We start from the raw sequence: 27,495 nt of genomic DNA, 5'->3' as shown, positions 1-27,495 counted from the left end.
AAACACCTTTCTTTGCCAATTATGATTATTATCTACGATTTGATACTTTTGACTTTTTAAAAGTTAATAATCCTATGGTGGAAGATGTGGCAAATCGATTGCTAGATCTACATGTAACAATGAAGGTACAATTAAAAGAAATTGAAGAATGACAAAAAGCCAACGCAAATATCTATCACAAGGAACAACCTCAATTCCATGTAGAGGAAAAGTTATAGTTACTTCATCATAATATTAAAATTATTCATTCTTTTGATAAGCTAAAATTATCATACACTTGGACCATTTTCTATTTGTGAATAGATCAAGCTAGTTTCTTATCAGTTATACCTACCAAAGTTTATGAAAATCCATCATATGTTCTATGTGTTTTTACTTAAGCCATACAAGACAATGGATATATAATGAAGGAGACAAATGCCATGACCTCTTTTAGAAGTAGACAATAATGAAGAATTTAAGATAGAAGAAGTCTTAGATTTAAGGCGACGCCAAAATAGGTTAGAATATCTTGTACATTGGCATAGATATGACATTAATGAATGCATATGGGAGCCATTTAGGAATCTAGTAAATGCATCAGCCAAAGTTAAAGCTTTTCATTAATAATATCTATCAAAATCAAGATGAAGAGTCAAAAAATTCTTTATTATATAGCAATACAAGTCTAATGGAGATTTCATTCTATCTTGTATCATTTTTTCTTTGGATTTTTTAATGCTTAGGAGATAAAGATCCAACAACTAGTAGATTCAATTCAAGAGCTATCATTTGTTGAGCTATTAGAGAAGACATTGTGACTATCACAACTTTTGAGATGGCAAAATCAAGATGATGATCATCAAGAATGACATGTTCTTCCTCAAATAGATGACGAGATATAACGTGTTTTGTACCATGACCTTAGAAAGGATTCCCTGTATTTAGTGATACTTTTGGAGGTAGGAACCACTCTTGATGGTATTATTAATGTTTTGTTTGAAGGAAGTTATGAAGGCCTCAATAATGATCAAATATCAGGGTGGTTTTTTTGCCTTGGTATAGAACATTATCAATGGTTGAAGGAACCTATCAACTACTTTCAAAGGGAACAAAGAACAAAATATGTAGCAAATACAATTTGACACATCTTGGACTTCATCAACATGTAATCACTGCTCTTCATGGAATTCATTCTTAGAAGGCGAGATAATATCATGAACATACATATTTATCTTGATAATTATCTAGATAATAAGAATAAGTAGAAGTAAATCAAAATACATAAATTTTATAATATCTTATAGAAAGCTTCCTAGAAGCTTTATAGATGCTACTTTGTCTTTATGCATGTCTATTGGTGATTAATAGATTGAAGATTTGGCCAACAAAGAAGCCATGTGTCAACATATTGATCACTTGTAATACAAGTTGGACATATGGCGCATACCTAGGAGACTTGTCTTGCAAATTAGACATATGTCTTGCAAGTTGGACATGTATTAGAGGTCCTATAGTATGTCACCACATAGTTCTTAATTAAGTAGTATATATAGAGGCAAGAGTTAGGCCTTCCTCACTCTTATCAATTTCTTTCTTACTTTTAGTCTAGTTTCAAGAATCTTATGTTTTCTAGTCTTTGGCAATAACCATTCCAGTTCTTCATTGAATATACATACTTTCTTCCATTTTGTCGCTTTTCTTTTGACACAGATTTCATGAGTTTATATATCTTCTTCCATTTTGTATCCTTGACAATCATGGATATAAAGTTGTGTATAAGTTGGGTCATTACCTTATTCTAATAACAATTCTTCCATTAAATGGCGCAACTCTCTATTTATTCTAAAATTATTTGGAATATTTTCTTGAAGCATAGATTGATCAGTATTTGTACCTAAAGACGTAAATGCATCAGCAGCATTTTATTGATGGATTTTTTTCTTAAAACTCCTTTGTTCTTGTATCTTTATTTTCAAATAAGTATCTCTAAAATAAAGGCATAGAAGATAGAGATGGTAGAAAAACTTTTCTTTAATGACAAAATTATCCAAATAATTACAACTTCCTTGATGACTAGGCTACATATTCATCAAATTAATAAAGTGCATTACAACGAGGACACAAAAAATTCACCCTCCCTAGATTATACATGGCTTCAATACTTACAACTATTTTAGCTTTTCTTTGTACTCTCTCACATTCCCTACATTGTCATTCAACAATTGCTTTTTAATTCATTATTAAATTTGGATTTTTCATAACAATATAGGTTCCACCAGATAATTGGAATAAGCTTATATGTGTCTAAATTTTCCCTCTATAAAATTCTAATAAAATATTTTTATTCAAGTAAAATTACATAGTTCTTATAAAATAAAAATGAACGTATATAGCTTAATTAGTCAAATTATAATGCTACAATGCTTTAACAAAAAAATATTCTACATCTATGCATCTCTTATTATTAAAATTATATATATTTTTATAACAACTTATTACAACAAAAAGCTCTATTTTTTTAAAATATTATATTTTATAAATCAAAATAAATAAATATAATAATAAATATATAATTCTTTATTTATTAAATAATATATCATTATTTATTTTTTATTTATATACACAAATAGATATATGTATATATTTATACATATAAAGTTAAATATAGAAAATCTCATATAAGAAGAAGAAATAAAATTCCTATAATTTAATTTTTATACAACAATTCTTGTTGTAGTTGACAATACTCCTAAAATTCCAATAAAATTTTGTTGCTTAAGAATTTTATTTACAATGAAGATATAATATGAAATATAATATAATAAATATAATAAGAAAACTATAAAAACTATTAACATAATACTATAAAATGATAAAATGACTTTATTTCTCATAAAATCTCTTTATAAATTTGAATTTAACAATGATATTCTAGCTTCTATTATAGAGGAGAGAAAAATGACAGTCAAAAGATGTGAAATACATGCAATGTAGAATCAAAAAAATCAAGCACAAAATTCTTCTATTTATGATTTCTTTACAAAAGGCTTGCAAAAAGTTATGATTTTCTTTTTTTAGTCTTCATACCTACACTCCAAAGTAATAAAAAAATAATAATTGCTCAAATTTTCTTCCCAATTGGCTTTGTAATTTAATTAATCTTTCCATTACCAAAAAATTGTCACTTATAAAGTATAATTTTGTCATGCATAAAAGTAAATTTGACGTGATTGGAATATATGAACTTTGATTGTTATAAAAATATTGCAAATGAATTCATTTGCTTGCTCTAGAGTAAGATGACTCAAAATATCTAATTCATAATAAAACTCAATATAAACCATAATAAAATTAAATAATTTTTTTTATAATAAAATGAATTCAAGTAGAATAATAAATATCAATGCCTCCAAATGATCCACATGGCATTTTTGGATTAAACAGCTTTCAAATAGGCATCATTCATATGAAGAATTATTGAAGGATTCAAGCTGCGACAATTGAAGATTGATTCTTATCACATAAGTGAATAGTGTTTGTAAGATAAATTCTATCCAATTTGTCTTCATGTCAATATGTTTCAATAATAGGTTCAAACTTCAAGTTATCTACAAAAAAAGATATTAAGTTTGATTAGGTTGTTCAGTAAGCCAAAGATGAGACTTTGGAATATAAATATCATAGAGATTGAGAATAACAAGACATAGACAAGAAATTTGTATAGGAATAGATAGTTAGTACTATGAAAGTTTCTAGAACTGGAATTAGGTTAGTAGACCAGGCAGGATCCACCATAGAACATTCTAAAAAGAATTTAAGGTGGTTATTTAAGTAAGGCCTACCATAGAACCTTCTAAAAAAGATTTAAGGCGGTTATTTAAGTAAGGCCCACCATAGAACCTTCTAAAAAAGACTTAAGGCGGTTATCTAGGCAAGGTCCACCATAAAACCTTTTAGAAGGAATTGCAAGCGGTTATCTAAGTGGGATCTACTACCTAGGAACATTCTAAAAAGTCCAGAGTAGTAGAACAAGGTATAAATAGGACTGGCCAAGGCCTTTTGGGTATCTCGTCAGATATGGCTTCAAACCCTTTCTCTTAATATAATTGGATTTTGTATCTTTTTATTTTGTTTTGTTCTGTCTTAATTCCGATTACTCAGTTTTGTCTTCTGTGTTCCATTCTATTTAGTTTTATTTAGTTTTTTTCTAGTCCAGTTTGTCCTACCTTGTGATGAACTTTTATGTTGCTATAGATTAGAAGGGTCTTAAATACTCAAGATAGACCAATCTTGTTTCACTAGGACAAATAGATCCTCATCATATCACATTCAAACTAATCACTTTGCATCTCAAAAATAGAGTAGAAGAAAGAATTATAGAAGACCTAATGATCCAGTTTGATGCAATTCAAGTTGCATCGTAGTCATGAGTTAGAAGTGGTGAGCAATAGTACACCTCAACAGCAAGCGCATCAATTCAAATATACCCACATTGCATTTTTGAATTAAATGGTTTCTAAATAGGCATCATTCGTGTAAAGAATTATTGAAAGATTCAAATTGTAGCTTCTAAAGATTGATTTATGTTGTTATTATGGAAACATTACTTCTATTAATTTTTAGTAATTTTTTACTTCACTTACAAGAAAATTATATGCAAAATTCATGAACACTTAGATTTGACTTGGAATAATTCTTTTTAAATAGCTAGCTAGTTGTTACAACAATTTTTGACATTAATATTGCAACCACGAATACAATACTAGAATTCACAATTGCCTAGAATTTTGAGTATTACATGTGAAATTTGTATTCTACAACAGCCAAAGGCTCTATCTTGTTGTACAATCAAAAAAAAAATAAACAAAATAAAACAAAACAAAAATAAAAAAAACAACAACAAAAACAAACAAACAAACAAACAAAAACAAAGATGAAGAAGTCAATTCCAAAATAGATACAAGAAGTTAGTACAAAATGAAGGAGAATAATTTAAGATAGGGAACATAATTTATGTTGAATTTATAGAAATTTGATTTGAAGTAAACGCATTGTTCTACAAATTAAAAGACAATCCTACAACCATGACAGGCCCAATTTGTATAGAAAACTACTTTGCAGTAATGTGTAGAGATCCACAAAGAAAGCTCCAACTTCTTTGAATTAAAATTAGAATGTAGAATTAGAACTTCAACATCCTCAAAAAAATCCATATCATAACTCATATTTCTATACCTATACACACAATCATATGCTCATCAATTACTCGCATTTGTTCTAGAATTTTCTACATTTGTTCTAGAACTTTCTATATTTCTTCTAGAACTATACATTGGGCGAGTATGATTTCTGCCTATGCACACAATCATATGTTCATAATCCATCAAATGCAATTAAAACCATCAAATGCAATCAAACAATTCCAATCTGAGGCTCTACACTACTCATTTGCTTTCAACAACAGACAATCTTCATATCACACACTTCATACTCACAATCTACACTCAAATCCTATACATCCAAGCCCATTACACAATCAAAACCATTAACAATCAAGAACCACATTTGAGGAGGTAAGCAACCATAGGCAAAAGCCATCGAATGTATACGGCAGAATTTGACCACATCAATGGGAAGAGAAGATGGGATATCTCTATCAAAGACAATCATGGAATAAGTGGAGAGAGGAGTGCCATCTCTATGGTCCTCTACTTGCTTAACAAAATGATTGGTCTTTAATGAACTATAAAACATCCTCATTGAATTGTAAAAGAGATTGTGAAGTTCACAAGACATGCAGTTTGTTGAGGGGAGTATGTGGTGAAGGAGAGCCACCACTTATCTCCTTGAGCAATTTAATATATTGATGTGTATCTCAGATTTATGTTTCTAGAAAAAGATAGTCACATTTCAGTGCCTTTGCTAATGTTTTTCACTTACTATATGACCAAGGAAATTATTTATGATGCAACTTTTAGCAGAGAAGAGAAACTTTTTCAAAATATCCCTGAGCCCATGCCCTTGGAAATCTGAAACACTCCCACACAAATGGACTATCATCACCGAATCACTGTGATAATCCAAGATTATCCACATCTACGAAATCCTGAAAAATAGCAACGATTGTGCGCGACTGTCCACGTCACCCATGAAGTCGACGTCAGCCAAGGAGTCCCAGAAGCAACTTGCTTCCACCCCCAATGACAACCAGCAACATGTTCACTCGAAGTGGGCTCCGTTCTAAACATGCACAGAGCAGAATTGCAAGAATGTGTGCAGTGAATGCCCTCGAGACTAGAGGGAAATTGTATTGAAAGATGTACATTTCGCATAAATGTGCTCATCCTAATTGGCCGAAACTGGCTAACAAATGCAAGCTTCGACCACATCCCCGGAAGCCTGCAACTAGAGAACGTGTGAGAAGAAGAAACAATATGAGCCTGCTGCTAAAACATCGCAGTTACCGAACTTGTCTTTCTCTTCTTCCGGGGAGAGTTGAAAGAATTGTGACGAATTGCTATGGCCGACATGGAACAAAACCAAAAATGCTGTGGTGCTCAGTACCGGGGTGGTGAAGGCCTCTCTCCGGCTTCACTCACTCGCATTTCCCTGCCTTCGAATTCTGCGCCGTCAAGGTTCTGGACAGCATTGCTGACCTCGGAAGCAGCAGACATGGTGACGAAACCAAACCCTCGGGACTTGCCCGTATCTCTGTCATACACAACCTTGGCGTCTACAACGGAGCCGTATTCGGAGAAAACCTGGACGAGAGCATCAGCATCGCAAGACCAGGAAAGGTTGCCGATGAACATCTTGTTGGTATTGTCAAGTACTCTGTCGGATCCCTGACGAGGAGGCCTGTCCGAGCGCCTGTCACCCCTCTCGTTGTTCCCAAAACGAGGCTTGTTGTCTCTGTTCTCCCGAGGCTGGGGGAAGCTCACCTTCAAAGGCCTGCCACCGAAGTCGCTCCCGTCGAGTCGGTCGATAACGGACTGAGCGCCCTCGTTGGTAGACATGGTCACGAATGCAAACCCTCGGCTGCGTCCTGATTGTTGGTCGTAGACGACATCCACGGCTTCCACACTGCTGATGTCTCCGCAAATTTCCGCGAGCTGCGCGCTGTCGCATGTCCACGGCAGGTTGCCGACGTACAGCTTCGTTCCTTGCTGTTCCTCGGTGGCAACCTCTCCAAGCTCAGCAGCCCTTGCAACAATGGCGGCGTTCAAACCACTCCTCTTCACGGAGAAAGACTCAGAAAACGTGCAGCTCATTGAGGATTGTGTCACAGGAACTGCAAAGCTGCTCAACGCCGCACCGTTTCGGCTCAAATTCGTCTCGGCGCTGGTCGACGTCACGGCGAACCGAGTGCTAGCCACGGCCATGGTCATGCTTGCAGCCGCCATTGCTTCGAATTCAACAACTGCAAACAATCAATTCAAGCCGCGAGCTCTACAGAAAACCCAAAAACCCTGCAATACGAGAAGTGATTTGCGGATGGTTCGTTATCTTCTTATGTAGAAGCCTGACGAGAGGGCCTACTTGTGGATAAGGGGGCGACTACAGGGGGAACAAACCTTGCTGCCCAAAGGCCTACTCTTAGCTTCCTTCAGCGTGGTACCGAAATAAGAATGAGATTTTTCCTTTTTAGGGCTGAAAAATCCATTCATATTGGGTAATATTTCTGGAAAAAATCTTGACTCATTGCTAGGTGTGCACATATGTACCAACTGGCCTGATTTATGAGGAAGATACGGCAGTGACCATTCGCCCGGAAGTGATCAATCCGGAGAATGTGTGTGGAAGATATTTGGTTGCATACCCTGGTGTGGGCAAAGCGGGACTCACGGGATGCTGGTGGGCCGCACCGACTTTATTCTCTTCTGTTCATCCCTCATTCGTCTCCTGTCGCGGTGCTTCTCTTCATTCACAGTATTTCTTTTGGTGTCGTAGATCGCCTCCGACATTTTGGTGTCCTGCTTGCTGATCGCCATTGTGATTGATTACATGGTTTTGTAGCAACTGTGGAAGCTGCGAGCGTGCATTTCTCGTTCATTTCTCCAGGTACTTCTCGATTATAGTCTTCGGTTGCTGTTGTAGAAAGGCTTATTGAATGCCTTGAATAGAACAAATGCCTAGGCTTTAGGGTTTAAGGGTCTCTTTTATTTATTTATTTATTTATTTAGTTATTTTTTCTGGTGTAGTTTTTTGTAGTAATTGTATGGATTTCGTCTCATGTTTTGAAATTTTTAGAAAATGTTAATTGCATGCCTTGTTTATTAACTCATATATGAATACAGCAATGGCGACACTGGAGGATGATGCGACGGTAGATGATGCCAGCACCTTTAAGCCCCTCGACTCTTTGCTGGGAGACTTGCTCACAGCTGTTGCAACTACAATTTCCAATGCTGTAGATGTATCAATTGTGCTCCAATCGTTGCACCCGTTCGCTTCGCTTTTCTTCATGGTTCCTGCGGACTTTATCTCATGTAAGCTGCAATAAGATTTGGTGCTCACGGGCACCTTGAAACACTTAAACAGAGGATTTGGGATACATCAATCGAAGTGTGGTGCAATCTTTTCCGAGTCTGAATCACTGTACCTTTTGTACCTCAAATTTACGCCGGTTTCCTGTGGCTTGTGTGGTGATTTGTCAGAGTGTTTATATCAGCCAGTCTTTTGAGTGTTCTCCGGTTTCAATCTGAGTGTGGCCGCGAATTGAGGTCGTTTTTTCATCAATTCGAGGTCAACGCTTTCAAGAATCCCGTAACACAATTTTCTCAATTTATAGTTGCAGGGCAGGATAAAAGTGCAGAGTCCGAGTTGATCGCCATCGAGAAGGTAATGTCTACCAAAAGTTTCCCTATACCGTCTGTCTTAGCTCAGGTGTAGTTAGTGTGGAGGGCCGAAATGATCTAGATATATGGTTAATGTTATACGTCAAACACATTTGTAGTCGATTTTTTCCTCATTCTACTATGCATGTGCTGAGGGTGATGACAGCTTGCGCGAGGCTGCCGAAACAAAGCAAAAGAGGAGTATCCAGAAAAAGACATTTCTCAAACCCTAAGACATGCCCTATATGAGAGCTCCGTTTTTCCTACACTGACTACATTACTCTTGCATCGTGTGTAATCTATCTTACTCTTACAATGATTTGCATTATGGTGCTGGATGGTATCTTAACTTGCTGTCGCGGTAAATCAAAGTTTGGAGAATCGAAAATACTCTAGGGACTCTTCAGCGACCTTAATAGTTCTTTTTAATTCTTTTTTCTCTCGATTCTAACTTCTGAGTTTTATTCTAATTCTTTTTTTTCTCGTAGACTGAACTCCTATTTTGTTTCTTCTATCGCTATCTTCTTATCTTTTTGAGATATAGTAATCGCAAGCATATTTGAGTTCTGGCCCTGAACTTAGAATTGTGTGTCATGTGTGCGTTACCTGCACTTAACGATTCTAATTTCTGAGTTCTGAGTTGCCATATTTTGCTTACAGAGGTCGCTGCGGACTGGCTTGCATGCTTTCCATCCTTGGGGGTAAAATGGCTTTTTGACGAGTTCTTCAGACAAGGCCCCCCAAAAGAAACACTGCTCAATTTAGTCCCCTTCCTTGTCCCAGACCATGGAAGGGAGGAAAAGTCCCATGGTGGTTTAGACAGCAGGATTGTAGTGAGTGCTCAAGCTAAAAGGTTCATATTTTCTTCAGTCACTCTCTGTCAGTTAATGAACATATGGCATCCCTTTGGCAGTTCCACTGTTATGTCTTAAGCAAGAGATTTACAGAAAATCATGTTACAGGTAGCACAACAGTCTTATGGATGGTTTTATTTTTTCAGTCCAAAAACTAACATCACTAGCTTTCTATACTTGTTATTTTGTTGATGAAGGCTGGGTAGGAAGTAATCACTAAGGAATATGTATATATCATTATCTTTTTTACTTGGCCAACCTGCATTTATACCCGCAGAGTGCACATGTTCTAATCAATGAAGTCATTGTGCGGCAGGCTGCTACAAATCTGCTTGGTGCATCAAGATGGTATTCAAGAGATCAGTCTATCCTTTGGCCATCGTTCTGATCTGAAGCTTCGAGAGGATGGACTTGGCAACATAGGACGAGCGAGTTGGTTGAAAGATCAATATCAAGTTGCACAACTAATTGCGTCAATACCAGACAGAGCTGGATTGGATACGCCATCCGCCCTTCAGTCACCGTATCTGCTGCTTGTCTTTTACTACAGCTCGCTATTTTTCCAATTGCTACTCGATCTGCTCGTTCTTCTTTCTTTTTCGCTGAATGTAGCTTGAAATTATGATTCCTTTATGCTTGTTATAGAAAATCTTCTCTCTGTTATTGTACATGTCTTTATCTAAATTCTTGTGTATCATCTTCTGCCTCAAGTCCGGTTAAATCTACATTTTCCTTCTATTAGCATGTATGAAAGGTTGTGTTTGAGTCTTAAAAATCTATCCTAATGTAGGGTTTATACGTAACTGCGAATAGAACTTACTTCAAGTCAGTTTCAAGACAGCTGATATCAGCAGGTGAAAGATGCTGGGAGCAAATACTGCAGAATGAGGATCTTTGTAATAATGGAACAATTGTATTTATTGGCGAGGTTATTAGCAGACTCAGTCGCCGAGGGCAAGCAGGTTTGTAATACTATACTCTCCTATGGTTTCTTACTAATTAGCATGGGGACAGATTCAGGAATGGTAGGTACGTTGATCTGGTGATGCATTACACCACCAGGTTTTTCTTTGATCCTGATAATGCAAGTACCCGTGCAGATGTGATAGCGGCAGCGTATGTGCCTGTAATTATGCAGCACATGGAAGAAGTCATGGCCAAGCTGGAAGTTAAATCAGATCTAGAAATGAATGAAACAGCACTACATGCTCTGAAATCGTTGTGTAAGAGGAATCTCTGGACCGCAATATCAGCATCCATCAAGGATTTGCATTCCATGGAAAAGTGGGTGGAAGCTCTGTTGAGAGAGATGGCGATCAGAATTGAAACAGATATATACGCATACTGCTTATTATGGATGTCATTTGGCTCTCTTCTCTCCACACATGATTTGACAAGGTATGTGGTTATCACGGTGAAGTTAGTTATTGCGATAGATGTTTTCGGTGCTGCTTAAATCTATTCAGACTGTCGTCCGAGTTTAATAGTCGCTGGAAGTAGTTGTAAGATTGATGGTTACAGAATTATACGAGAACAAGCAAATCAATGTGATGTGTAGGTTGGAGGCAACTGAGTCGGTAATGGCAAGCATGTATTGAGGCGATGATGCTTGAAGCTATATCCTTCCTGGAACAAGTAGTACCTTTCAGTCGTTCCAGATTATATTAATCGACATCATTGAAAACGTATACAAACTTGCGTTAACTACTTAGCCGTGACCAATTTTTTTCATGAGTTGCAGGATGGTGTTTTTGGACAAATGTTTGTTTGTCAAGATTCTGCCCATTCGCTGCTTGAGATGGGTTTTACAGTTTTCTGTATTACATACGCCAATCACTATAGCATCTGGAAAGAAGGTGCTGCAGTTGGACACAGGAGTTGTGACGCGGCTGGCTCAAGTTTGGGCAACTAACGATTTTATTCGTTCAGCTTCATTGCCAAAGCAAGCATGTATCCTCATCCGAGTGATCGTTTTTTTCATTTTGCTTTTTCTTTTTCTTTTCTTTTTTCTACAATGTGAATCAAATGAACTAGTCTGAAGATGAAAGAGTTTTGAGTGCTTAACCAGGAATTACAGATCTCACAGCAGCTGTTGGAATTTGCGTTAGACGTATGGACAAAGAAGACATGGACAAATGTGGTGAATTAATGCGGTTTATATTACAAGGGGTTACAAGTAAGCTGTGAAACTTTATTCTTTTAAAGCCTATTTATCTTTTTTAGTATTGGACGTAATCTGACATCGTAGTCTTGAAAACTAATGCTGCTATTGCATCTTGATGCAGACCGGCTGGATAGTCCACTTCCCTTAATCCGAGATATGTCTAAGCGCTTGGCTTTGACTTTTTCTTTGGCGATAAATCCTGCAAAGCCTTTGCTTCTTGATGACGAAGATGAAGTGAAAGATCTAGATGACTGGGATGATCTCAGTGTCAGGGCAGTTGACAGTTCCAAAGAAAAGCGCCAGAGCAGTATCACACGGAGTACCGGTGATGTGCCTGGTTCAAGTAAGGAAGACGTAGATAGCATCAAACCCGTGACTGGTTTTGCAGTTCCCTCCGTATCTGGTTTCAATCATGGTAAGTTAATATATTTTTCCTCCTGATGAACGAGTTGTGCAAGGCCTCTCGTGTTATGAATATGCGGGTTCGCATCCATCAAATGCCCTACTGTTCTCTTGTATATAATACTGAGGGATGGCATTCTCCCAGATGCAGATCGTCATGAAAGACAGATGCTGAGGAGGCAGCGACGTGAAAAGATGGCCCTAGAAGAGGATGACCCAGATGCTGTTGTGAATCTGGGTCAAGTTGATGCTGCATGGTTGGAAGAAGCGGAAGGAGAAGCCACAGACTCGAGCAGCGACCTTGACAGTGATACCGATGGCTCTCTACAGCCGTATGACATGTCGGATGGTGAATCTGAGTTAGAAAGGCGCAAGCTCCCCTTACAATTAAGAGAATGTGCAGCAAACTTGCGGAAATCAGACGACCCTGATGCAGTACGTGCCCTTGAATGCACTAATGATTGTGTAGTAAATAAGAATCTCGAAAAATCGATTCTCATGCCAATGGAGGTATTGGTAAATAGTTTGAACTTGGATTTGTGTTACACATGCTTTTAACCTTCTCAATGTGTAATTTTGTTGAAGGTTGAGAAATCTTTACAAATTGCTGAACAACTTATCAGAGCAATGCCAGTAGAGCTTGATAACACGGCAGAGGAGCTTACACAGGCGCTCGTGCATGTCAGGCCTGGGGCTACTGCAGTTGAAGGGGAAGAGGACACGCTTGAAAAACAAAGACATGGGGCTCTTGTGGCTTTGCTTGTATGTGCTCCGCTGAGTTGTATTGTGATGGTCACTCAGGAAGTATTCTCTCCACACCTGGACATTAGCCAGCGTCTCCTACTTCTTGATGTAATTTCAGGTGCAATTTCTCATTGCGAACACTATCATTTGCACCAAGCATAGAAGTTGTTTTCCAATATTTGAGATCTATACTAGCTTCAGATTCTTGACTTATCGCCATGATCTAAATCATTCCTTTTATCTTCTGTTTCTTGGTTATGTTTCTTTGTTCATACAGCTCCTCAGCAGAATTGTGTTACAACCTTTCAGATGCCGCTCAGGAATTGGCTGGAAAATCAACTGTTAATCATTCAAGGAGTCAACTACAGCAGCGAGGACTAATTACAGAGCCAACGGGATCCTCACTCCAAAGTCCATGGTACAGACCAAGTCACCTTCGAGATCCACCAGGGGCGGGCCCCTGGTCTGAAGTCCCTGCGTTTATGCCAGGAAATTCTTTGGTGGGTTGGGCTCAGCGCTATGAACGTGAGCTTCCTTTACGTAAAGGTGATCGAAGACCAGGGAAATCTCGAAAATGGGCTCCTCGGTCCATGCAATTACGAGAGGACAGTCTACGCCAGAAGGGATTCTCTTCACATGAACCAGTAGGGAAAAACCAATTTGCACCTTTGGCTGCTGCATTCATGCTTCCGATCATGCGTGACTACGATAAGAAGGATCACGGTGTAGACTTTCTGGAATCGGGATTCATTGTCCTTGGAAAAATTTTGTTCACTCTTGGAGTATGCATGGAATGTATCACATCTCAGCCAGAAGCTGTTGTGTTAGGAATTAATTTACTGGATTTACTCCGGTCAAGGTACTAATACTCTTCTACTTATGGTAGCGTTTTTCCACACTTTTAGGCCAAACTATGGAGTTGATGTTCGTGGGCAAGGAGCATGCATTAGACATTTTCCTTTGTACTGGGATGGGTCACTAGAATGATGTCGCAAAACATGCTCAAGGATAAGGTCATTCATCATATTATTGCAATCAGCAATTCAATGGTTTACCGTCATGTGCAGGGCGGTTGCAAATCACCGAGAAGCCTATGTTAGAAGGGCAGCATTGTATGCAGCATCACGAGTCATTGTTGCTCTTCATCCTTCTCAAGTCGTCGATGCCATCGTTGGCACAGATTCAAGTATTGCATCGGGATTGGGGTGGGTTCGCGAATGGGCACTCGGCATAGCTAACAATGAAACTGATTCCGACTGTGCAACGGTAAGTTTTTACAAATTTTTAATCTATTTATGTGCTTGTAGTACGTGAGGAATAAATGGGATGGTTATGTCTGGAAAACATGTCTATGGCGGACTTTTTATTACAGATTTTAGTTGCTGTTCTGCAAGAAGGATCCCTTGGACAAAGAAGTGTAATCTGAATTTCTCGTCTCATTTTAGTTGATAGGAGGGGATAGGAGAATACTGCATCTGGGTCTGCTTTTTATCACAGCAAAATGTTTGATAATATCCTTTGGTGACTGTTTTTGACATCTTCTGTCTCAGTTGGCCATGGCATGTGTGCAGCTGCATTCTGAGATGGCTCTTCAGGCTATGCGTGCTGTTCAAAGCACTCCTGTTTACACGCAATCACCTTCCATCACTGTACAGAGTAGCGGCGACAGATCTATCATCATGCCTTTCTGATGATCCCAATAAAGATAGAAATTTCTAACACTTTCACATATTGAGGTGAATAAAGAGCTGTGTACAATCAATTATGCGTATTAAAATTTAAGGTTATTTTGATGAAATGACTTAAATTTTTATTGGTATCTTGTTCCTAAAGTGAGGAATTAATGCAAAAAATAATTGAAATTAAATTTAAGAATATCTTCAATTTTTTCTCAATTTATTTTGATTTAACTTTTAAAATCATTTTTAGGGGATTCAAACTCGTTTTTGAATATCTAGTATTACAAAAAAATTAATGTATTAGATAGACGTTTCAACAAAAGAAAACTAATTTAGATTTGTGATGTTTAATGAATGATTAACCATATATAATTGATTGTTTTCTAAAAATGTCAAAACTACATTATTTATTTTTTCAAAACAACAAATTGTCAAAGATGTATAGAATTTACATAAAAGAAGAGTAAGAACATGTCAATGTGTAGATTACTTTAAAACTTGAATTTGTAAGAGTAAGATATTCATTAACTAGCTTTTATTTATTCAACAACAACCAAGTCTTACAAAATTTTAAAGAAAAGGTTTTAAGGTTATATAATAATTGTTTTTACAAAAAATTATATGAAATATTTTTTTTAATATTATAGAAGATTTATGATAATTATTGAATACAATAAAAGATTTTTGAAGATTTCTCAGAAATAACCACCATATTGTGGAATATTCTATAATATTATAAAAGGTTATACAAGGTTATAAAAATCTATGGATTGTAGTACAAATTTGTAGAGAATTCTAGAAAGGTTCAGAAGATGATTGAAGCTAAAGTTTCTTGTATGTGAATAATATTAACAAATCATTAAACATCCTATTTAACATATACTTGTTCTAATGATACATTTTGTAGTAATAATTGTATATAGAATAAATTCTTATTTAATATTATATGGCATATTTATTTAAAGATTCAAATGTTAAAAAGCTTTGTTAAAATTTAAAAATTCTATCTATTAAAAATAATATTTTGGAAATGTGTTTTAAAAACATATAGTTTTTTTTGATAAATTATATATATATATATATATATATATATACATATACAAAATCTATTCAAATCTTTATTCTAAGAACATACATATATATTATATTTCAAACAATTAAAAACATATTGTAATATTTTCATATTATAAAGTATCACAAAATATTAAAGAAATGATTGACCAATCTTTTTTTCTTAATTTTAATAAAACCGTTACTTTTAATTACAATTTTAAATTTGAAAAAAAAAAATATCATACATGTCCTTGAAATATTCTAAAATATCAAGAATACCTATGTCTTCTTGATAATAGCATATCTACTCCTCACTTTTGTGATAATTACAAATACATACTTAGATGGTAATAAATTATAATCTATTTCTTTTTTAGCTATATATAAGGCCCAATCATGGCACTTTTCCTAAGCTTCTAGGCCTTGTACAAAATAGATGCCCTTGCCTCTATTCTTATTGCAGAATTTTTGGAACTAAACCACGGAGCACCGAGATAGGTTTAAGCATTGAGGTAGTCTTCTTCTTCTTATAAAATTTATCCTCTTCACTTTTCTTCTACTCAGAGAGCTTGTGTAGATGGACTTAGAGTTTTTATGTGGTCTAAGTAGGCTTTCCATCTTTGCTACTGCAATTACTCTTGTGATTCTAAAAAAAAGTTCCAAAATCAAGAAAATAATAAGCCAAATTGAAATCAATGAGAATCAATATTAAATATTTTAAAATTCCTTATAAAACAAAAAAATGATAGAAGTGTATAGCATATCATCCAAAGTATAAAGCAAGTATAATAAAGAAGTGATTTGCTTTTAATTGCTACTATACATGATGCTACACTGCTCATACAATGGTGTCAATTTTTGTTGTTTCTTCAAAATCTAGTCAAAAGATCTCATGGAATTTGAAGTTTTCATATAAAAGTTCTATAATTATAATAGAAAGTATACTCTCAATGATGATCATTGGAGACAATAAAAAAGACTTTTTATGAGTTAGATGGACACTAATATAAATAGTATCGTTAATATTATAGGTAGAATTATAATTTTTAAAATAGTGCACTATAATAGTGTCAAATCATATTTTGCAATCAAATTTAAAAGACAAAGAATAATTGATTTTTTTTTTTTATAAAACTTGAACTTCTTCTTGTAAAGAAGTAATTATAATAATAATAATAATAAATAATAAATAAATTATAATTTATATATTTTTTTAAATATGCTACTACAGAATACCAAATATTGCGAGCAATAAAATATAGTGCCAGTCAAAGATAGAACATTTGAATAAATACCCAACTTAGAATATCAAAGCTGATATAATTTAAAAAATACTACAACATTTTGCTTCTTGACTAAATACAAATTTCTTGAAGAATCAAATGTGGAGGGGTGATTTAGATTGCTTACTCACAAATAAAAAATAACCATAATATACAAGGTGAAAGCAATCATATTTCATAATACTTAAAGTTTAGAAAATAGTTAATAGGGACAAGAAGATTCATGCAAGGTTTCTTATTATAAGAGTTTGTCATAACCAAAAAGCAATTGCTTTTGAGATAAAATCAAGGTATAGATATAATAAATATGAGACAAATTTGTATATTCTATTAATTTTTTTGTTTATATTTCACTAAAGAATATATAAAGGTTAAAAAAATAGCAATGAATGCAATGAAAAAATAAAGATGGCAAGAATCAATTTTGTATTAACAATAACAAATTTATTAGATCTTTTGATAAAAATTAGGCAAAAATAGAAGGTTGGTATAAGAATAGGTAAATTTTTGAAGAATTGATACAAAATTGCTTTTTTAAGTGCAAGTCTTGATAAAATTGAATGTATGTAGGTATACCTTGTAAAAAATCTATAAAGATTAAAAAAAGAAGAAGATTATTTCAGTGCCTTATAGTTCAATTTCAAAAAATTTGCAATGATAGCAAAGGCAAGGGCATCTATTTTGCACAAGGCCTAGAAGCTAAGGAAAAATGCCATGGTTAGGCATTATATGCAGCTAAAATATCAAGAGCATGAACCTCGAAGAACCAAAAATTCTATATATTATTGTATAATTTATAAAAAAATAGACATGTACTTAAAAATAATATAATATTAAAAAAATAATTAAGCAATTAGAATGAAGAGTACAAGAATTTTTATATGATATGATCTTAGATAATTGAAATTAAGGATTAATAAAAGATTTCTTAATTTAGTAATATTTTCTAATTTGACTAAAATAAAAATTAAAAAAAGAAATTTAGATATGAATATCTACATATAATTCAAATTTTGAAGCAATTTAATGATTCAACAAGGAGAAATTTTTGTTAAAAGATCAATAATCAAGTCAAAGAAGGAAAGCAATGAACAACTGAGAGATTTTGGGAGTTTTTCTTGCAATTGGTATGTGCAATCTTCTTCAAAAAAATATTGCTTGATGCTAACTTAGTTGTTGAAAATTTTACAAATTTTGAGTCAAAATCAATAATTTAAGCATTAATTATTGAATTTTCAATTTGCTTCAGGATTTCTTAAGAGTTTATTTAAGATTTAGGATTTGATTAAAGATTGATTAGAATTGGTTTAGGATGTAGGATTTTTTTAGGATTTTGTTAGGATTTGATTTAAGATTTAATAAAAGATTAATATTGATGATTTAATTAAAATTTATTTAAAATTTGGTTAGAATTTAAGTTTTTTTTAGAATTTGATTAGAATTGGTGTAGAATTTAGGATTTAATTAGGATTTAATTAGGATTTGCTTAGGATTTTTTTAGGATTTGGTTTAGAATTTGATTAAGATTTAAGATTTTTCTAGGCTTTGGTTAAAGTTTGGGATTTGACTAGGATTTTATTGAATTTTTTTAGGATTTATTTAAGATTTGATTAGGACTCAGATAGGATTAAAATAGGATTTTATTAGAATTTGATTTAATATTTGGTTAGGATTAATTTAAGATTTTATTAAGACTTATTGAAGGTTATATTAAGATTTGATTAAGATTCAATTAAGTTATCTATTTTTTATATATTTTTAAGGTTTCTATATTGTATATATATTTTATTAAGATTAATTCATTATTTCTTTATATTTCTTTTGTAAGTTCTTGAGACTTCTTTTAAGTTTAATTAAAGATTTATTAGCATTTTTATAATTTAATTAGAATTTTTTTGAGATTCTATTAGAATTATTAGGATCATTTTATTGTAAGTTCTATTTTTCTTTCTACAACTAAGTATCTAGTGTAATCTCAAGCAAATTTCAAGTAATACAATACTACATCTATAAAGCTTCTAGGAAGCTTCTCTACAAGATACTATGAAATTAATCTAATTTTATCTATTCATAATATTTAGGTAACTATTAGACTAAATATATATATTGCCACTTTTAAGAACGAGTTCTACAAGGAAAAATGATTACATGTTAAAAAAGTCCAAGATGCAATAAATTGTATTTGCCACAAACTTTCATCTTTATTCTTTTTGAAGGTAATTGATAGGTCTTCTCATCTTTTGATAATGTTCCAATTCAAGGTGGGAAGATTACCATATTATTTGATTATTGTCGAGGCATTTGTATCTTCTTTCACACAAAACATTTGTAACACCATTAAAAATTGTTCATACCTCCAATAAAATTACCAAACATTGGGAGTCTCTTCCAAGGTTGTGATATCAAACACATTGTATCTCATCATTTATTCAATGAAAAACATGTCATTTTTAAAGGTCTTTATCTAGATTATGTCATCTTAAAGGTTGTGATAATTACAATATCTCTTTTGGCAAGTCAACAAATGATGACTCTTAAGTTGAATTTGATAGCTATTGGTTTTTCATCTTTTTAGCGCCATAAATATACAAAAATTATAAATAAAAATAGGAGATCTAATGAAATATTTTTTGAAGAGTAGTTCTTTTATAACAAAGATTTGCTATCCTTTATCTTTGTTTTGATAGAAATTATTGATAAAAAGTATCAACCTTATTTTTTGTATTTATAAGATTTTTAGTTAACTTCTATGTGTATTCACTAATATCATATTTATACAAATAAATAAGATATTTTAACCTATTTTAGCATTGTCTTAAGTTTAAGACTTCTTCTATCTCATACTCTTGATTATTATCTACTTCTATAGGAGGAGATGGCATTTGTCTTCTTCTTTATATATATATATATATATATATATATATATATATATATTGTCTTATATGGCTCAAGAAGAGACACATAGAATATAAGGTGGATCTTTATAAATTTTAAAAGATACAATTAATAAGCAATTTGAATAATCTATTGATATATAAGATATGCTCCAAGTCCATAGTAATCCAACTTGTTATAAGGGTGAATAGTCTTAATATTATGATAAAGTAATCATACCTTGTTATCAACATAGAATTGAGGTTGTTTCTTATAATAAGCATTTGCATTGAACTTTTGTCATTCTTGGTTTTTTCTTAGTTATACTTTATTATTGCATTTAATTTTGATAAATGATTTGTAAAATCTTTTGCTGCAAGATTATCAACTTTTGAAAAGTGAAAAATATCAAGTCATAAATGATAACCATAATTGATAAAGAAAGGTGTTTTTTGAGTAGAAAAATGAACCATGTTATTATAAGCAAACTCTACCAATGATGAAATTTTTTTTCAATCATCTTATTGATAATTGATGGTACATCTCAAATACTACTTTAAAAGTTAATTTATTTGTTCTATTTAGCCATTAATTTGAAGATAGAAAGTCAAAGATGGTTTTATGTCTACCTTCAAAATCTTAAAAAGAAATTTCTAAAATTTTAATACAAATTGAATATTCCTATTTGATACAATATCTTTTGATAATCTATGATAATGATAGATATTATCAAGAAAAAACTTAGCTATTTCTTTATATGTAATAGATTTTGTACATGGTACAAAATATGCCATCTTAATAAATTGATTTACTATTACAAATATAAAATCAAAAGCACATGAGACTAGAAGATTTGTAATAAAGTCTATAGAACAAAAGACCATAGTTGTTTTGGAATACATAATGATTGAAGAAGTCTATATAGTTGATGATAAAGAATTTATAATCTTGAATCAATATCAAATGATTGTACAAAGTCTTTAATTACCTTCTATATTTGATGCCATTAAAAATCTTTAGATATTAATTCCAAAATTTAATTATATCCAAAATGTCTAGTTGTTGGAAAGTCATGGCAAGCTTGAAGAATGTAAAATTGTGTTTTGACTTTTGGAATGTATAATCATCTCTCAAAATAGAATATATTTTTTTTAAATTAAAACTTAAAAGTATCTTAAGACTTAGAAAAATTATTCTTAATATTATGAATAAAAAGATTAAAGGACATATTCAATTGAATTTCTTTGAAAAAAGTTGAATCAATAATTAATGTTGATTTCATTGCTTAATAATAAAAATACTCTAACTCTAAGAAAATTATTCTTTATTGATTAAAAGATGCATTTCCTTCTATTGGTATAAGTTAAGAACATCTAAAAAGGATGTTTAATAAACCTTATTATTTTTCAGCTCGATAAGTGATCTTATAATTAAATCTTGATAAAGACATGCTCTGAAATAGGAATGGATTCTCTAAGATCTAAAACCTTACCAACATCATTATAACAAAGATTTCAACATAATATAAGACCAAGCCTACCAGAACAAAATTGAAAATAACTTAATGGAATGAAATATAAAAGACAAGACTAAGAAAAAGAGAATAGAACCAAACAGAACCAATAGAATAGAACAAGAAAAAATAATCAAACTTTATTAGGAGAAAGAGTTTGAAGCCATACCTCACTGAATGTCCAAATGGCCTCAGCCAGTCTTATTTATATTTCGTTCAATTATTCTTAGAACTTTTTAGAATGTCTTTAATGGTAGACCCAATTAAAAAATCTATTCTTTTAAAAGATTCTAGAAGTGGATCCTACCATAATAACAACCCTAAGCCTTTCTAAAAGGTTCTATGGTACACACCACATAAACCACCATTCTAACTTTATTTCTAAGAACTTCTCAAAATCAACTCCAATTACATATTTCTATGTACAAATAATACAAATATCCTATCTATGCCTTATTACATGCTCAAAAGGATTTCAAGACGATTTAAAATATGTACTAACATGAAATAATCAAGGTTCTTATGATCTGTATACACAATGTTGTATTACATATATTCTTACTTGAGAATGCATCAGACACCTAACTATGGAAGGTATGTAAAAATACAACAAGAATTTTATGAAGTCTAATAAAGCCTTAAATAAATTTAAAGTAATCTCTAATAAATCCAATCAAACTTTAATCTCTCGAAATAAATTTAAAAGAAGTCTCAAAAGAAATATAAAGAAGTTGTAATTTAATTTCAAAGAAAAATAATAAAAAATCTTAAAGAAATATAAAAATAAATATTTAAAGAAATGATAATAATTTTAAAGAAATATTAGAAATAAAAAATTTAATGAAATAATAAAGAATCTTAATGAAACATTAAAAATAAAAACCTTAATATAATCTTAATTGAAATCCTAATTGAATCTTAATCCAATCTTGGATCAAATTCTAATGAAATCCTAATAAAATTCTAAATCTTAAATAAATTCTAAACCAAATCCTAAGCCCTAATCAAACTATAAAAAAATCTTTAAACAAATCCTAAATAAATCCTAGATCTTAAACATATTCTCAACAAATCTTACAGCAAAATAGAACTTCAATAACTAATGATTAAACTATTAATATTAACTCAAAATTTTCACACTTATTAATATCTTATTTAGAAACAAGTACAAGAATGATGAAATCAATCGTACTTAACGATTGAAAGAAATGCAAGATAATCTAATTGATTATTGAGCAACCTCCTACTTCAATATGAATACTAAACTTTTTATGTTAATATCTACTTTTTTAATCATTTAATTACTCTCAAATTTTATTTAAATGTTTTAAATTGAGTCTAGTATCCATACAAAAAAAATCGCTTCAATCCAATTAATAAATTGCTAAAGATCTTAGAAAGACTCACTAATCTTCAAACTTCAATTTTTGATACTTCAATCCACAAAAACCCTCATATACTTCAATGTAACTATTTAATTGACCTCAAAATTTTCATAGACATTTATAACTAGCACACCAATATATTGCTTAAATTTCACCTATAAATATACCATAGAACTTAAGAAATCCTCAAATTTGTAAACATATTTTTATTTCTTAAGCCTTAATCCTACCAAGAACATTATTAATTTTAAAAATCTCTTCAAATATCAATATTGATTTAAATGATAAAAAACTAATGTCTAAAAATCTATTTTCAAGTCACTATCAAATTCCACTCTTTAATCTACAAAGAACCCTAGAACCATCATAGGTATATGATTTTGTGCCTTAGGATCTGATTTTGATCCAAATTGACAACTGGCCTTCTCTAGATATCAATTCTAAGCTTCTTAAGGTAAATTTTGCTAAAATCTACTCTTAATTCTTTCCTATATATGCTTATATTATTTAATTTTCTAATCTACTTTGTTTTCACTTATTTATAGTTTGACAAAGTAAATAAAAATCCATTTTGTAAAAAGGTAACATTAGCACTTTTTAATTTTGTTATCTTTTTGACTATTATCTATATTTTAAAGATAATTTGCTAAATTTTTTTAAAATGAGATCTTCTATAATATAATTTTTTTTTGTCTTTCATTTATAAGCCATATTATATTACAATAATGGTGACTAGATTGAAACCACCTTCTAAATAATATTGTCATTCTTGAAATGAGCCCATAATTATAAGAAGTTCTTTTGTGGATCTTGTAGTTAATCTTTTTTTCTAAAAAATATTGAAATAGAAAGCTACCAAAGAGAGCTTATTATATGCTTCTATTTGTGATAATATTGTACTTATAGCAAAGTTTGATGCATCTGTTTCAATAAATAATGCCTTAGAAAATTTGACATGATATAAGATTGGTACAAAAATAAATGATTTCTTCAAGGCCTCAAAAGATGCTTCAATTTCTTCGCTTCAATTTAATTTACCTTTACATGTCAAATGTATAAGAAAAATTACAATTTGAAAAAAAAATTGATAAAAATTTAGTAATAATTGACAAATCTTAAAAAATATTAGATATCTTTAACTATTGTTAAGATCTTTTAATCTATGATAGTTTTGATCTTTTTAGAATCTATCATAAGGCCATTATTTGAAATGATGAATCATAAAAAGTCAACTTGAGTAGTGTAAAATACACACTTTTTTTATCTTGGTATATAATCTTAGAACTTTTAGTTTTTGTAATACATGAAAAATATGGAATTTATATTCTTTTGTATTCTTAGAATAGATGAAGATGTTATTTAAGTAAAAGACAAAAAAATTCATCCAAAAATTCACAAAAGATATCATTTATTAAATATTGAAAAGTAGTTTGTGCATATGTAAGTCCAAAAGATATGACATTATTTTCAAAATATCCATATTTGATTTGAAATATAATTTTTTATTCATCTCTTTCTTTAATGCATACTAGGTTATATGCTCCTTATAGATCTATTTTGATATAGATCTTTGTTTGATTCTATTGATTAAGAAGTCTTGAAATCAAAAGTAGAGGATATTTAATCTTAATATTCATCTTGTTGAATTCTTGATAGTCTATACACATCCATAGAAATTTCTCTTTTTTCTTTACAAATAAGATATGAATGCTTGTTGGAGATTTAAAGTCGCATATGAAATTTTTAACTAAGTTCTTGTTAATATATTCTTTGAATATAGTCAATTTGTTTTGTGATAGGCTATAGATTGGTTTAAATGGTGGTTGAACTCCTTCTTCAAGATCAATGGAACAATCATAGGAACCATATTATCGATGAATATCTTCATTTTCTTTTTCAAAAATATCTTGATAATCTCAATATTGACTATAGGTGTGGTATATATAATAAAAGTTTATCCTTTTTATACAGTATGCATAAAAGCTTTTGTACCTACCAATAAAGATTTAAATGTATTGGACATATGGATTTTTATTTGACTAGCAAAATCTTAGATTAAACTAAAAAAAAAATCATTTTTTTAAGAAATTCAATCTATTTTAATGTTATATTTTTTTAACTATGATAATCCTACTATAATTGGATTAAAAGGAAATAAAATTATATTAAATATTACTAAACTATTATGACTATTAGTTGCTATATTTAAAAGAATAATTTTATGGATGACATCTTTCAAAGACAACAAACAACCATTTGTTACTTCTATATGTATAGGTTTGATTTTTTAATTGAGGATTTTTTTTTTTGATAATATCTTTGTTTATAAAACAAGCTAAGACTCTTGAATCTAACAAGGTTAAGACTTTGTGATTTTTTGGTCCTAAAAAAATTTCTATTGTAAAATAAAGTGAAAGATCTAAAAAAAAGATAGAAACTTTACTAAATATTGTATAAGATTCTAATCACATGGCTTTTATTTTAATTAAAAAAATAATTTTTTAATATATCAACCTCTTTTGCAACCATGCTCCTCACTTTCTGATTGTATTTTTTTTTTGGACAATATTAAGCAATATACTTAAGTTCTCTACAATATAGGCATAACTTTTTTTAATGGCATTGTTGCAATGCACTTAATTTAAGTGTATCAAAGCTATTTGGAGGACAATTAATTTTACTAGTAAGAAAAAAATAATATAATACTAATAAGCTTATAAATATGAATGAAATTTAGAATAAAAGATTGTTAGCTTGAATGAATTATTTAAGCTTTGAGAGTATTATCTTTAAGGATAGATACCCAACTCTATAGTAATTTAAGGTAGATATTAGATAAAGATTGGAAAGAAGGAAGAAGGAAGGAAAATTTTGACATCAAGTGAGATTTTTCTTAGATAGGTGTATATGAGTGGAAGGTGGCCAAATTTTTTAAGTAATAAGATTCAAGACTAGTTTGGATTTTTTTATGCCATTTATTGAATTTTCATCTTTTTGTCTTAAAATTTTGAAAAAAATTAGATTTTGATGTTAGCTTTTCAACAAGCTATTTAATAGAAAAAATAAATAAATAAATAAATAAATAAAATAACTATGATAATAGAAATCTAAGCTAATTTATAGGTGGGGTTTTTGAGGGCAATGGCTATAGCAAGCAATTAACTTTTTTTCAATTCAGCTTTGAATTTCTTTGAAATTTGTTTGTTAATTTTGACATTTTGAAGTTTATAGCTTGACTTAAGCTTAATGAGCTAAACTTTGTCTAAATTGAGTTAGCAATAAGTAATTTATAGATATTTTATTGAATAAATAAATACCACTCAATAATAAATTGCTTTAATGAATCTACTCTTAATATTATCAATAATAAATTATTGATAATATCTTTTAATTTATATTAAAATTAATTGATAAGGGCCTTATCATTTCAATGTATGTTGCAAGCAAGGTTTTGAATTTAAAAATACATATAGTGGCTAAATATGATCCTTGTTATAATGATATAAGTTTGGTTTTTGCTACCCTTTCTCAATCACTTTCTCCAAATTTGACTATGAAAACTTCCATTAATGAATTTAAATCATAGAATAGTTGTGAATCATTTTCTATCAAAGTTGCAAACTAAGAGAGAGCACTTTCAAAGAAAAATGGATCTATAAATCCAACTTGAGTAAATCCATCAAAAAATTAAAAAAGATGCAACCTTAAATAGAGCTTTACTTATTGTAAAAATTCTCAAAACTTTAATCTTATTCTATCAAAATTCTTTAGTATACTTATCCTTGGCTCCTTCATACTTGTAATAGCAAGACTTCTTGGATTTAGTTATGCACTTGATCTATATACTTCTCTCAATTGCACTTGTATAATTCAAAAAAAATAAATATTTACTCAAATCTAATATAATATTGAAATTGGAATGTCTATTGTTAAAGGCAAGAAGACTAGAAAGTCTCGAAATAAGACTAATAATTAAAAAGGCATTGATAAGAGTGAAGAAGGTTTCACTCTTACATCCATATATACTATCTAACTAGAAGCTATGTAGTAACTTTCTATAGAGTATTCAATATTTTTCTAATTTGTAAGACATATGTTTTAACTTGGAAGATAAGTTTCCTATATATATGCTACATTATTAGCTTGTACTACAAGCTACCAATACGTGCAACACATTGGTAACTTGTTAGCAAAGTTTTTAACCAAGCTATTACTTGTAGACACGTATAAAAATGAAACTAAATTTATGAAGCTTTTGAAAAATTTTCCTACAAGATATTATTAAACTGACCTACTTTTATCTATTCATAATATCTAAATAACTATTAAAGTAAATATGTATATCAATAACATAAAAAATAATAGGTTATAACTTATCACTATCCAAATATGTAATTATAATTATCACAAAAATAAAAGATAGTATTAAGGACATGAATCTTAAAGAACTTAAAGATCAATACTCTTGTGTCATTTAAAAAGACTAGACAATGACTTAAAGATGGTATAATATTCAATTAATATGGCTATTTCTATAGATAAAAAGTTTTTAAAGTCTTGAAATAAGACTAAGGACTAGAAAGATATTGATAAGAACGAAAAAAGCTACACTCTTGTCTCCATATATACTATCTAATTAGGAACTACATGGTGATTTATAAGACCTTCAACATGTGTCTAATTTGCAAGACATGTGTCTTAACTTGTAAGATAAGTTTTTTACAT

General features: G+C 31.1%; 2 protein-coding genes across 4 annotated transcripts; one reads left to right on the top strand and one right to left on the bottom strand.

The window, feature by feature from the left end:
- Positions 1-6,256: 6,256 nt before the first annotated feature.
- LOC112276994 (28 kDa ribonucleoprotein, chloroplastic) lies at positions 6,257-7,734 on the bottom strand. The gene has a single exon (XM_024508891.3). The coding sequence runs from the start codon at positions 7,383-7,385 to the stop codon at positions 6,540-6,542; it is 846 nt and encodes a 281-aa protein (XP_024364659.1). The 5' UTR covers positions 7,386-7,734; the 3' UTR covers positions 6,257-6,539.
- A 23-nt stretch (positions 7,735-7,757) lies between these two features.
- LOC112276993 (uncharacterized) lies at positions 7,758-14,781 on the top strand. 3 transcript variants are annotated; one of them, XM_024508889.3, is made up of 17 exons: positions 7,758-7,836; positions 7,999-8,043; positions 8,280-8,471; positions 8,774-8,823; positions 8,986-9,109; positions 9,480-9,672; positions 9,990-10,196; positions 10,487-10,635; positions 10,774-11,071; positions 11,415-11,623; positions 11,751-11,849; positions 11,959-12,252; positions 12,391-12,674; positions 12,825-13,101; positions 13,293-13,842; positions 14,051-14,249; positions 14,534-14,781. In XM_024508889.3, the coding sequence occupies exons 1-17, from the start codon at positions 7,773-7,775 to the stop codon at positions 14,672-14,674; spliced, it is 3,375 nt and encodes a 1,124-aa protein (XP_024364657.2). In that variant the 5' UTR covers positions 7,758-7,772; the 3' UTR covers positions 14,675-14,781. The 3 variants fall into 3 exon arrangements, with proteins under 3 accessions (XP_024364657.2, XP_024364658.2, XP_024364656.2); XM_024508890.3 differs by having other exon boundaries at positions 12,385-12,674; positions 14,555-14,781; XM_024508888.3 differs by having other exon boundaries at positions 12,385-12,674.
- Positions 14,782-27,495: the final 12,714 nt, after the last annotated feature.

This window comes from Physcomitrium patens, chromosome 24 (genome assembly GCF_059467195.1).
Source record: "Physcomitrium patens ecotype Gransden chromosome 24, ASM5946719v1, whole genome shotgun sequence".
Classification (NCBI taxonomy): Eukaryota; Viridiplantae; Streptophyta; class Bryopsida; order Funariales; family Funariaceae; genus Physcomitrium; species Physcomitrium patens.
The sequence above is the reverse complement of the archived record's forward strand: the minus strand, read 5'-3'. Positions and strand labels throughout refer to the sequence as shown.